The 13995-nt window shown below is 37.7% G+C and overlaps 1 protein-coding gene across 21 annotated transcripts in view; it reads left to right on the top strand.

Annotated features, from left to right (window-relative positions):
- PTPRM (protein tyrosine phosphatase receptor type M) overlaps positions 1-13995 on the top strand; it is a 477900-nt gene that overhangs the window by 423507 nt on the left and 40398 nt on the right. For all 21 annotated transcript variants that reach the window (XM_080579375.1, XM_080579374.1, XM_080579372.1 and 18 more), the window contains one exon: positions 1619-1655. In XM_080579375.1, the coding sequence (XP_080435501.1) occupies positions 1619-1655 (37 nt within the window). The remainder of the gene's footprint in view (positions 1-1618; positions 1656-13995) is intronic.

Below are 13995 nucleotides of genomic sequence, written 5' to 3'. Positions count from 1 at the left end.
ACATTCAGGATTGTTCTCATTTTAGGCTACTAGTGTGCTCTTGGGTCAGATTTGTTTCTCATTCTAAAATATTGAAAGATGTGAGGAAGAAGAATTTGCACAATAGCCTATTGTAGATACTGATAAAATAGCAGCATAGCAACCCTTTTTTGCCTATGGAAATAATGAGAGGAATAGAAAAGGAGTATGGAAAGAGTATAGCCCTGAAAGACATAATGGGTGAGAACAAAAAAAAATCTCTTCCTCATCCCAGCAGATGGCTTCATTGCAAAGTTTGGAGGTTTGCAGACATCTTCCAAAAGCAACTTGAGCATAAAACACAGCATTTTTCATTTATAATCTTGCTAGTCAGATTTCCATTGGAAATTCTTGTTTACTACTACAGAAGCAGATGCTATTTTTCACTTGCATGGAGTTATTGTTGCTGTGTTGTCAGAATAAACGTGTTGATACTATGAATTTTTTGTGCATAAATGAGAGGGGGGCAATGGCTATACTCTATTTTTCCCAATGCTTTTTTTTTTTTTTTTCACTGAGAAACTGAATCATTTAATCGAAGCCACTACGGATGTTAGATAACACACAGCAGAAAAAAAAATCGACTCTGTAGCTATCTGAAGAGTTCTCAGTTTGTACAATTCCAGATTTTGCTTCCATGACATGTAGAAAAATCAGTTCTATAATTTTTGTTATGTTTTCTGTAATATTCAAACTATTTTCAATTGCTTTGCATCTTTCCCACTTTGCTTCACTACAGTCCCTCTTGCTCTTTTACAGAGAAGTTGCAATGGCATGAAAGCTTGAGCTTTAAATTCTTGCCTTTGTTGACTGACAATGGAACCTAACCATTACAGAAAGATTAAAAGTGGTATAACTGAATTTATCAACATACTAGTGCATGATCTAAACCTTTGGTGACACTCCCATCACATCATAAACTCAAACACAATAAAAGTGGTATTGTTCCCTGTCGACAACCTATTCAATGTTGTGAAGATCCATGGAGTATTAGTCTTTATTGCACAGCCAGCTTGTGTTTAACTTGTTCTTGCCATCAGAGAAACAAGGAATTGCTTTGTTTTTCCCATTTAGAGGTGAACAAGTTTATTCATACCAAACCATTTAGTCAAAGAATTTGCCCTCTTTTTTAATGTTCAGGAATAAATCATAAACAAATCACAGAGGACAGAGTGAACATCCCACCACCCTTTTCAGGGCTGAATGCAAATCGAGCATTCTTTAGCTGTTAAGAAAGGGACAGACTTTTCAATAAATAGCAATAGCTTGAAGGTATGTATCAGCCTTCATGAGCATCTCACACTATTAGCTGCAAGTGCTAGAGAGGATTTCATGCTGTTCGTGTTCAGCAGATCCAACAAGAGACTTAAAGAACGTATTACTTCTGTACCCTAATGTACAAGGATGCAACTTCAGTATCTTGCAGAAAACACATTTGCTTCTTCTTCCCCTTCTCTCTTGCTCTTCCCCTGCTGGAAAGAAATTTTGAATTTAATATGTCACTCTTACTGTTGTGATTTTTATTGAAAACTACTCTAAATGAAGTTTCACTAATAGCAACAGACAAGGTGCTTACATTTTTTTTTCCAATTTATTTTAGGGTTATCATAGGCCGAATCACTACATTGCTACACAAGGTAAGTGTCTTACCCTTTGGTTTTTGCTATGAGAAGCTAAGAGGTCAGTAGTCAAGAGAGAATAGGTTCAAACACCTAGGTAAAAGCAAGCAAACTGGATTGTTACTGTCTTATTTTCACATATTTCAAGTAAGTAGTCCTTTATGTTTGTATTCAAGTAGATTTTGTGTAGAAAAGCAAAATACATCCTTTTTAGCAGAATTTACTCAATATCTTGTTACTCATGAAAAAAGAAATAAGTCAAGGTGGAAACACTTAGTAAACTTCAGAGTGACAACAGTGATAAGAAAATGTATATTCTTGTATTCAATGATATCTAGGCTTCAGGTCTTTAAACTGGGAAATACTTTATTTGACAAGTTTTAGTAGATGACCCAAAGACACATTGCTCTTGCAGGGCAATTCTTCAAAAGGATCTAGAGAGAGAATTTTACAGACCATCTTTTAAAAGTTTGTTTGTGAACAAGAACCAACAAGATATATTTGCCCATTCTGATGCAGTTCTTACATATTTTTTGGTCAAGTTCAGAGCTGTAACAGGTGGGAAAGATGAGTCTTCTGTGACTGCTTGATCATAGTATTGAACAACATGCCAGACTCTTGCCTATATGCTAAGATAGCATATGTGTGACAATTTGATCGCTCCTCCACTGCTCAGAGGGATTCTCCTCTGCAATAAGTATTCTGTAACAAAGCTTCCTGGATTTTTCAATGGACCTGAAGAAGTTGAGCTACACCCACTTACATTATTTCAATATATGTCCAGCCTTCTAAGAGTTCCAGCTAGAGTACTGAGAATAATATACTCGGAATAATTGTACCATGTGTTGGATTTAGGAGTGATATATACTTTTTAATGACATTTTATCAATGCAGAGAAAAAGTTAGCCTTGTCAAATAAGAGCACATATAAGTCAAATAATTTGCACCCTAAGGGGGGCAAAAACTCCACTGCAGCCCCCAGTCCCTACTTCTACCAATGGGAGGCTACATATCTCTTCCTTTCTGTACTTCTAGTTCTGTACTACTAGCTCTGGCTAGTCCCAAATGAGGTGCTATTGCTTTAGATGATGGGGGGCAGGATGCAGAACTGCCTTACCACCATCTTACAATTTTACACCAGAATTAGAATTGGAGATCTAGACCTTGAGCCATTAAATGTGCTTCATTTTTCACTTCTGTTAGCCACCCACCACATCTTTCTACATATAAGCAAGAGAGTAAACTAGGACAAAAATAGAGCATGTGTTTAATTCACTTTAGGCCTTTACAGTCTCCTTTTCTGAGAAGTGGATTGTTCCATTTAACCTTTACTTGATGGTGCTGTTGTTTTTCACCTTTAGCTGAATCCTAAAATGAAAAGATACATAGCTGGCATTTTACTTGCAGTGTGTAATACAGTTGTTTTCATCAGAATGTTCCACAGATCCTTCTGACAGCTTTTTGGTATGTCATTCCTGTCTGAAGCAGGTTTAAAGGCAGCATTATCACTCATCACAATACTTGAATAACAAATACCAAGCTTGAGGGTTTTGTACTCTAGGTTTTAAAGACAAGTATTGGATGCAATACTGTACTGAAAGTCCATGTATCAGATCCACTGGCAAGTCACAACAGGTTCTTAGCCACACCTTTTTCCTGTTACGGTGGCAAGGAGAAGTGTCTAGTCAAGAAGGAGAATAAGGGAAGTAGAAACAGGTCATCTTCCATGATGTGAAGAATATGTGACTGTCTGCAATGTTGTGATAGATGCAGTTCTGTAAAGACTAGTTAGTGTTATTCTCATCATCCCAGCTTCTTGACAAAGCCTTTGCACAGCAGTCTCTGCCTTTTGCAAAGGTGATAAGGTAACGGAATAATCTCTAAAACTCCTTTAAGGCTCTATTAACTGTGAAAGGAAAGGTATTTGTTTCACATGCCAAAAAGACTTTGTCTCTGTATGTCTTCCATGCTAGTAAGCCTGTCATGTGCCATAGCTCACAGATATAGCCAAAGATGTTCATGCTCTGTTTTAGAACACATTTTCACACAGATATGTATAAACACATCAATACAGCACAACAGTTAAGCTACGTGTTTAATTCCCTTGATGTCTACTTTACATCAGTCTTAAAATAGCTTTTCCCATTCTTCCTTTTCTCTTCCACCACATCTTTCACAGGTGCACATGCCTATTGTTCTTTGAAGGAAAACATCATTACATGAGTCAGTTTTAAATCTCTGAGGAGTTAGAATGATTGATATTTAATTTTCCTATGTTCTTCTTAAGCTGCGTTCAACATATCAAGTGTTAATGAGCAAATATAATTGTTTGAAGTGAAAAAGTGGCAAATTTAATCAGTTTGTAATAGATTACCAATCTGCTTTTAACAGAGCTGGGAGTTGCATAATCACCTGTTTATTAAAGTGTTACTGTCTTCCATACTAACCAGAGTTTGACACACAGACTGGTATCTTCCACCTTGGTATTCATAGCAATCTGCTGCTAATTTGAATAAGGGAGAGAAGCATTTTTTAAAAGACATACCTAATGGAGGCTTTCTCAACTAATAATCAAAAAAGGTTTTGCTTCCATTGTAAAAGTAATGTACACAAAGTGTGCAATTTGGATTGGAAAAGTAACATCATTTTTCTTTTATGTGGTAAGTGTAATGTGGCTGATAGACTGAATTTACAGCTAGTAAAGACTTCTGGTGATCTGCTATAATTGGCATCAACAGATGGAATCCGCACCTCAGACACCATGATTAAAAAGAATCCCTTGTCACAAGCCAGAATATTGGGTCATGCAGAACCAGCAAGCAGGTGCAATTTAAAAATCTGTGCTTTGTTTTATGTATCCCTCGTTCCCATGGATATAATTCTTTAAAATTATTTTATAGCAGAATGTCAAGCTCTTTTATGATCTGTTCAATTTACTGGTAGCTTTTTTTTTTTTTTTTTTTTCAGGAGTTAGGTAATCAATGAATTTTAACCAGGTCCTTTACTGGGAGCAATATGTTGAATATCTATACAGTACTTAGTTCCACACATACTGCTGGATTTTCTTATTATCAGATGGCAGTTGTTGATCTTGCATGTCTAACCCTGATTACCAAGCAGGAAAAATCTTTTTTGTTTTGTATGTTCTCTGTCTTCTGAAGTTCACCTAGTTAATTCAGCTATGACTTAGCTTCTTCTAGCAAGTCTCTATCAATGGCTTTGTAATGCTTCCTCCACCACTACACCAGCTAATGTAAATTATGAGGGACAAATGAATGTTAATACAGTGCTACAGCATCTCTCGTTATTTCTACCAGGGCTAGTTTTCAAGCAGATCAATCATGTGTGAAACAGCAGATACTCACATGCAAGCTGTATGTCTTTGTATATGAAGTACATTCATTTCAGCATCTCTTGACTTCTGAATAATCCTCATAGGTCAGGCTCACTGAATCTCTCTGCTTGTTGCAGCACACCCAGGAACATGATCTAAGATGTTTTTTGCAAGTATTTCAGAGCATACTTAATGACTGTAAAAAGTTACTTTTTAAAATAAAGAAGCTTTAGATTTAATGCCTCAATTAAGCCTTTCACCCTCTTGTCTGTATTTAATTGTAAAGCAGACACTAAACTGTTTCACTTTGTATATTGCTGGTTATAGAGACAGACATCAAGTCAAGTTTCAGTCAGAAGTTTTTTAAGTACAAGTTATAAACTTCTGAAAATAAATATTTACAATGGAAGTGTTTATACAGTCTTCACTGCAGCAGCATAAACTTGCCACTGTAATAACCCCTTTCATTTTCTTTCTCTTTTCTGCAAAATGCATCTTTCTTCCACACACTACTGTATATGTTGTGTGAACATTTTAATAAGGGTTTTCAGAAACAAAAATACATTTTCTTTCGAACTGAAAGTTCCCTTTCAGGCATCTGAAGCAGAAATATTGCTTTGAATAATGGTACTCAACTTCCTTGGCACATTTTTTGTTTTTATGTAGCAGAAAGTTGTCAGAACTACAGCAGTGTGGAAGCTCCACACTTATCTTTACAGAGAAACTTTTGCTGCCATGGTTTTAGCCTCCAGATGAAAATTAGCATTTGAAATTACTTGAGGGAGAATTGAAAAACAACAGAGCAAGATAATTCTACACAATTTTTCAGCTTTATACATGCTGTCTTTCTTCACGGCGTAGGATAGTCAGGCTGATTTTCTGATATATGCACAAAGTGAGTGAATTCTGTACCCCTATATTAATCTTGAAGATTCAACTATGTTTAATGGTGTTCTTTACTTCGGAATCATCAAAACATTAAAAGTGGTTGAAGCCATACATCTTCAGTGAAGGAGATAAACCCATTCTTGAGTGCTGCATTGAATTGGCAAGGCTTTCTGAGACATGTCCTTCAAAGCAGTTACCTTTTTTCACACCCAAATGCATACAGAAGTAATACACCCTTTACATGCGGAAGTGATATCTACAGGTTATTCTGTGAAACCATATGGCAAATTCACCAGAGCTGTCTTACTACCATTTCCCAGCTGAGGCTGATGATAACAATCCCAGTTTTTGAGGAGAATTTGAAATCTGATACTTATACTAGTGTTGAGGACAAAAGGAGACAAAGTTCTCCTTTCAGATGAACCTTTCTAGGTTCATCCATCTGGACTTATGCAAAACATTTGACACTGTCCCATACAACATCCTTTTCTCTGAATTGGAGAGACATGGATTTGATGGATGGACCACCCAGTAGAAAAAAAAATGGTTGGATGATTGCATTCAAAGAGTTGCAGTCAATGGCTCAATGTTCAGGTGGAGACCAGTGACGAGTGGTGTTCCTCAGGGGTTGATATTGGGACAACTATTATTTCACATCTTTGTCAGTGACATGGACAATGAGATTTGAGTGCACCATCAGGAATTTTGCAGATGACACCAAGCTACGTAGTGCAGTTGACACACTAGAGGGAAGGGATGCCATCCAAAGGGACCTTGACAGGTTTGGGAGGCGGTCCATGAACCTCACCAAGGCCAAATACAATGTCCTGCACCTGGGTCTGGGCAGTTAAAAGCATGAATACAGGCTGGGTGATGAGTGGATTGAGAGCAAGTGTGCAGAGAAGGACTTGGGTATGTTGGTGGATGAAAAACTGAATATGAGCCAGCAATGTGTGCTTGCAGCCCAGAAAGCCAACCGTATCCTGGGATCCACCAAAAGAAGAATGACCAGCATGCTGAGAGAGGTGATTCTGCCCCTCTACTCCACTCTCATGAGACCCCACCTGGAGTACTGCATTCAGCTCTGGGGTTCCCAACAGAGGTCTAACATGGACCTGTTCGAGTGAGTCCAGAGGAGGTCCATGAGGATGATAAGAGAGCTGGAGCACCTCTCCTATGAAAAGAGGCTGAGAGAGTTGTGATTGTTCAGCCTGAAGAAAAGAAGGCTATGGGGAGACCTTATAGTGGCCTTCCAGTGCTCAAGAGGGGCCAACAAGAAAGCTGGAGAGGGATTATTTATCAGGGGGTGTACTGATAGGACAAAGGGAAATGGTTTTAAACTAAAAGGTTTAGATGAGATATAAAGAAGAAAATCTTTACTCAGAGGGTGTTGAAGCACTGGAATAGATTGCCCAGAGAAGCTGTGAATGCCCCCTCCCTGGAAGTGTTTAAGGCCAGGCTGGATGGGGCTTTGAGCAACCTGGTGTAGTGGGAGTTGTCCCTACCCATGGCAGGCAGGTTGGAACTAGGTGATCTTTAAGGTCCCTTCCAATTCAAACCATTCTGTGATTCAATGATTCTCACAATGTGTAGTAAAAACTGGTAACTATCAAAGTCATCACTTTCCAACGGTTGCCACATTGTGTTACCTGAGAATAGCTGAGTTTCTCCCCACCTCTTTGTTTATTATAGGAAATTTAATGTTAATTGTGTTAGAACAGTTGGTCTTTCAACATTTTCATGACTCCATATTTTTGTCTTCGTATTAATCATCTCTTTAGTAGTTTCGACAGTATAGGGAATGAGTTGCCCCTGTTGCTTTCCATTCAGCATAGAAGGCTCTTTTCTAACAGATCCAAAGTTGGCTTAGGCTCTCTTGCACTGTGTTACTTCTCAAAGTTTTTGTGTGGTGACAAAGTGGAATGGGATGTTATCAGGAAAAGTGCTGATGGATCCAATACTAGGCAGAGCCTAGCGCTGATGATTTTTATGTCCACTGTCAAAGCTAGAGAGGAAGAAAAAAATGATCTTTCTATCCTCTCCCACACAAAGACTGAGCAGCCAGAAATCAGATATAAAGGTCTTCACAGCATTTTTAGAACTCCGCCTCAAGGACAAGATACTGGTTTAATTTCTGTGTTGCAAAGTCAGTCCGGAATACCCATGACGGACTTTTGCATAGCTGAATTAAGTAGTAAGAAAAATGAGAGACTACAGTAATTAAGTAGACAAATAGATGAATTGTGTAGGCGAAAAGAAACGTTCCAAGGTCGTATTACAGAAAATAGAAGATTTTGTGAAAAGTAATATATTTGTCTTCTTTTTAAAAATATGATTATAAAATATGTTCCGCAAACAAAAAATTATGATCTTTCTGAAACTCAAGAGCTGAGCAAACTGTTCTTGTGAGCCAGACACACTTTGGACATTCAGGAAGTTGACATTTATTGTTATAGCTGCTGTTCAAACTCTTAATTATTGAGATCATGCACTATCCGTGCATCCATTTTTTGTCCAAGGAAGATTTATACAAATGTACCTCATCTGTCCATGTTTTTAGGGGATGCAAATTATGAAAAGCTAACGTTTGATTATAGGGTGTCCATCCTCAATAAGGAATCAACCATAAATTGGACTTGATGGCGAAGGTATCCGGCACTCTTGATGGAGTACTTTTAACAGGCCTGTCAGTCACAGAGTCTAATGCTAAGGCAGAAGAGGGAGCAGAGAAATGCAGTTTGTCAGGAAAATCACACAGTCAAAGCATCTTTTTGTCTATGAAGTCTATTTTCCAGCCAGTCTTCAGCAGCCTAGAGGAAGCTTAGCAGCAGGTCTGAGAAGGCTTTTGGTCTTCTCATTTGCTGAAAGAAAAGGATGCAGCAAATTCAGAAACAGAATGTTTTTCAGAAACAAATGTATCCAGAAACAAATAAGGTAGTTTATTTTTCCCTTCAGTATATCAAAATATTTGAAACCTGTCATCTTTTCTCTATTCTATATCCTTTGGTGGCAACTGAAATCTCTACATTGATAATGCCACCAATGCACATGAGAGTCTGGGTGATTTTGAAGCACTGCCTTTCTGAAAAAAACAAACAAACAAAAAAACAGGCTTATTGGATTAATTTCTTTCCCTGTGCATCTGTATTCTTACATGCAGTTGTACTAAGCATATATCCAGACCACATGTTAGAATTGCTTTCCTTGTTTACAGTATGCATCACATATTGCAGCCCCCCTTAAAATATAACCAAAAATAGAATTAAAACATTATTATTGCCCTTTCCTACATGAAATGCTGAAAATAACCAGTGTGCTCCTCAAAGTAGTAATAAATAATGGTGCTGAGAGAATTTGTTGTCAGGCAGATTTCATTTTTATCATAATTATCCTGAAATTAAAAGGAAAAATAACCAATACACATTTATTTGTTAATGACCTTCACATGCATCTTGATGTGTCTAAAATCTGTTGGGTTTTGAGTATTTCCCTGACTTCTGAGATATGTTAAAAAATACTAAGCTGACTGAGGAAGAAATTAAATTACCAATGTTCTCCAGACTTAACTAGAAAAATATATCATGAGTGATATATCTCACTCATGAGATACCTATAAGGATAATATTTTAAAAAAAAAAAAAAAGTTTTGCTAGCATTTTTGCTAAAGTTTTAATGTAGATTAAATTGTCTTGTTTTCTCATCTGGGTAGAGTGTTCGTGTTAATACACTTAAACTTCCAGCACAAGTTTAAAGAATACAGCATGTGAATATCTTACTCAGAAGCGTGAGTAACATTCCTTCACAATAAGTTCCTTGGGGAAAAATAAAAGAAACAAGTCGCCAGAATCAACTCGTATTTCTGAGCTGAAGAATAGTGATGATTTTATTACATCCCGATGCTTATGATTGACTCAACATGAAAATAGAAAGTAGAAATGGAAAAGACTAATTAGGTTCTTTTGTCCATTCCCTAAGGAACCTTCTAGTGAAGGGGATAAAATGATCTTAAGTTCTCATCCATCGTCAAAATTGATTCTGCATTACAAGTTGATATGAAGAGCCCAGTCCAACAAATCAATTACCTAAGACTTGCAATCTGGAAAATGTTACAGGGAGCGTATTTTTTTCATAAAATAATTCCGTATTTGTTAGTCATCCCAAGCTCAGATGGACTATTTAGTGATATATAGGTATTTCTATTTCCATGTTGTAAGTCACCCTTATTGAGAAAAATACACAGATTAGAAACTAAAAGAAGAATACACTAGTCAGAAACTAAAGTTTTCATACTGGAAAGCATTGATTCAGCTAAACTGAAACTTTCTGTTGGACTGCTTTGACAAAGATCAGGTTTTAGGCTCAAGGCTCCTGAAATAATCCTCCAGTTAGAGCTTTGACTTCAGATGGGGAGCCAACATCTCATGTTTTTACTTGATCTGATTCAATTTGAGTCTGTGTCTCAGTTTCCTAGGAGTCCCCTGTTGTTTTCCTGACATGCTTGACTGTACTTAAGCAATTAAATGTCAAAAGGGCATATGGAGAAAGAGAGTCCATGTGTGAGTGAGACCAACTTTTGCTGTGTAGCCAGTATACTCCACTGGAAAGTAGATCAGGGCCTCTAGTTACAAGTACAGTTACTCAAAGTATTCCTGTCTCACAGCAGAAAAAAATGAAACACTTTCTGCAAGTCATTGCCTAGCAGTGCTCCCTTAAAAGCTGTGCAAGGTAAAGCTTTGAGACTCTGGCCTTGTTCATGTAATCCCACAGTCCTCACTAGGGAAAACCTAGCCTCCAGGGGTGCTGCATGGTCTATCCCTATTGCTGTAGTGCAAAATTTGGAAGATACGGGATTCACTGAAGTCTGAAAAAATGTTAATGAAGAATGGACCATTTAACATTCCTGTTGTGTAGCAAACAAACAAATCACATGAAAGAAAGAGGTTTTCAATTATACTGGATGAATATGATTTTTTTTTTTAATTTTTTTTTTAAAGATCAGATCAGAAAAAGATCTGAAGAAGCAACTTTCTTGAATGGTATCATGACACAGACACAGCCAGTAGTAGTATGTACACAGCTTTTATTGCATTCAGCTTTGCCTAATCTCAGGCTAACTGGATAAATCTGGACCATTTCTGTGACCAGCAGTTCCTCTGTTCCTAATCTGCAGTCCTTCTGTGAGTAATCAAAAGGTGTTATGGGAACATGCTATTTATTCTTTGAAAAATCATATGACATTTTCGTTTTACTTTGTTGATACAGAACAAACTGAGCTAGTATTGGAAATTTAGCCATGGAGAAATGTCAGTCAATAAGTGTGTAACACTTTATTAGATGGAAAGTTAGCTGGTAGCATTAGCTACCAGCGTTACAAAAATGTCTTAAATAGCACCTGACAAACCTGGTCTCAGATTTAAAAGCACATTTAAGTGCAGCAATGGCTTGTTTCTGAACATGGTGGAAATACTAATGTGGAGAAGGGGCAGTTAGGATTATTCAGAAATGGCAAGGGAGCTGGCATATTGTGACTGCTGTGTATTATACCAAACCTGTCCGATTCATTCTGCCCCTACCATTGTCTCTCCAGGCATGTTTAGACTGACAGTGAGAGGCATGAACACCTTGTCTGTATTCATGTGCATTTAGTATGAAAGGCAGTTCCCACTACAGTGGAGCTCCAGTCCCAGACTAGGATTTCAAGATGGCACCGTAACACAGACAAAATAATGCATAGAGATGTGTGCTGTTCCAGCCTGGTTAGTTGTGTATCAATAGATAAAATGTTGTGTGATATTCTGGAGAATAAATACCACGTACCCATAAAACTTTCTGACTACTCACAGAAGCACTGCAGAGTAGGATCAGAGGAAATGCCAACAAGAGAAATGATCCAGCTGTAGGCAACGGTTGGTGTGTATACACATATACACACATACACATATATATATAGAATATCTATTTTAAAGCTGATTATCTAGATTCTGAATTGAACAATTTCAAAGAAAAAAATCTCTCAATTATCAGCTTCGTCATTGCTCAAAGGATATTTTTGAAACATCTCCATATTAACCTGGGCGTTTAGTGGTTTTCTCTAATTTCAGCTGTCTATGAAACATTTGCATATATTTCATGAAACAGTAGTGCTGTGGCTTATGACTACTGGACCTTGTGAAGGGCTTATTACAGGCCAAATGTTCTTATGTTCTTTTTACATTTGGAAAGAGATGGGGAATTTACAGGCCAGTCTCCTCTGTTTCTTCGTCCTGTGGATGATCTAGTGCTTACTCCTCTAAATGTAGGAGGCGGTGGTATAGAAGGCCAGTCAGAGCACTGGTCAGTCTCATGGGAGCTATAGATAAAATTTCTCCATGCACCTCAGTCACTTAGTAGCCTAAGCCTCATTGGAAGCTAATGGGACTTGAAAGCACTTCAAAAATTCCATTTTGTGAAAGCCAGTTTTCACAGAGAGCGATCTGCAGCCAGCAGTGCTTGCTGACTGGCTGGCTGGAAGCAGGTAGCATTTAGTTTGTGCTTGAAAATCAGCCAATTACTATTCACTGTGCTGTCCCTTAGCTGATAATGAGAGAAGGCTGTATTTTTCTGAAAGAAGGATACAGTAGGAAGCATCTACATTGCCAGTAGCTGTATTGGGCAGGATTTGTCCCAATAAAGTATTTCAGCTTGCTTTATGAGCAGTGTTTTCCTGAAATGTCAAGCTAACAAGATTCAGTCAGATCTGTTTCCTATTGACAATCCATCTAAGGTGAGGAAATCGTGAAAAACACATTTTAAATTCATAGCTCAGTCCTGATTAACCCGCCTGAGTCTAGCTGAGGTGGCTTACTGTGGAATACTGTGTCTGCCTACTGCTCTCTTTCTTTGGATTGTAAGGTAGTACCATTACAAAGGGCCAAAAAAAAAGACAAAAAAAAAAAAAAGAAAGAAACGGAGGACTAGCTACGACTCAAATATAGGTAGTGCATGTGATTGATATACACGTTATATTCTGAAGTGTGGGTTTACAGCTGGTGTTAGGAGCAACTAAACATGTTGTTGTTTATTATTAAAGTTCTGGTAAATGTGTTCCTTACCAAGTGGTGTTCTTTGCAACCTAAGTATCAGTAAATTACTGCCTCTACAAACAAGTGGCTTCTTTCTGCCCCATCTCTGAATTTGCCACCGTGGAGGAGGAATCAGCTAAAATAAGGTCTAAAACGGAAAGGGAGGTTTTTTCCATGCCTCACGTAAAAGTAACTGTTGCCTCAGGCTTCCTTGCTTGGGCAGCCTGCTGGCTTAGCATACTTAATGGGTACCAACTTTGTTGAAAGCTCATCTGCAGCTTTGTTTATTTGTATTTTTCCAAGGCAAGAGAGATTTCCAGGAAGGTTTTATCAGGAAGGCCAGCATAGCTGTATAATTACAATATAGCTCCTGCTGAAGATTACCTGACAATTAATATTTGTAAGGCTAAAATTAGAAAGTGCATTTCATATACCGTCACAGTCTGCATCAACACTATAAATCAAATAAAGTCATTAAAGCAAGATTGTGTTTCTTCAGCTCATTACAGGGTTTTGTTTAATTTCATTGAGGTTCTCCAGTGCACAAAATGTCTGGGGCTGGGATATGCAGAAGCGACAAATAAAAATTAATACTGAAGTATGGCGGCTAGAAACTAGCAATTAATAAATAACACTGAAGCATTTATGGCCAAGTTCAGCCAGTACAAATGTCTATTGCCTTTTTCTATGCTAATTTTTACAGTGGCAGGCCTATAGGAGACTTCACTGAAGGTGAATAGATAAGTTGCATTGGGGTACTTTTTACCCTCTCCCCTGCTTTGGTTTCTTGAGCAGACTGGCAAGGATATTAATTAAAGCATTAGAAGGTTATATGACCTGATTCTTTTTTGTCATAATTTTATTGGCACTTTAAAATACTAAGCACTGATCTGTATGCCTTTGGTAGCTGTTGATGAGTGTTGGACCCACAGGGTTTAGTGATATCTCAACCACAGTTTTATCTCAGACCTTAAAATTATCCAGAGTATTGGTAGAAGCATATGTACTGTACCTATAAAAACATACTCCTGTATAAGCATCTAAAATAATTAAGTCAACTGAAGTGTATCTCTTA

The sequence above is a fragment of the Anser brachyrhynchus genome (assembly GCF_964034855.1).
Source record: "Anser brachyrhynchus genome assembly, chromosome: 2".
Classification (NCBI taxonomy): domain Eukaryota; kingdom Metazoa; phylum Chordata; class Aves; order Anseriformes; family Anatidae; genus Anser; species Anser brachyrhynchus.
This window is presented reverse-complemented; position numbering and strand designations above follow the sequence as displayed.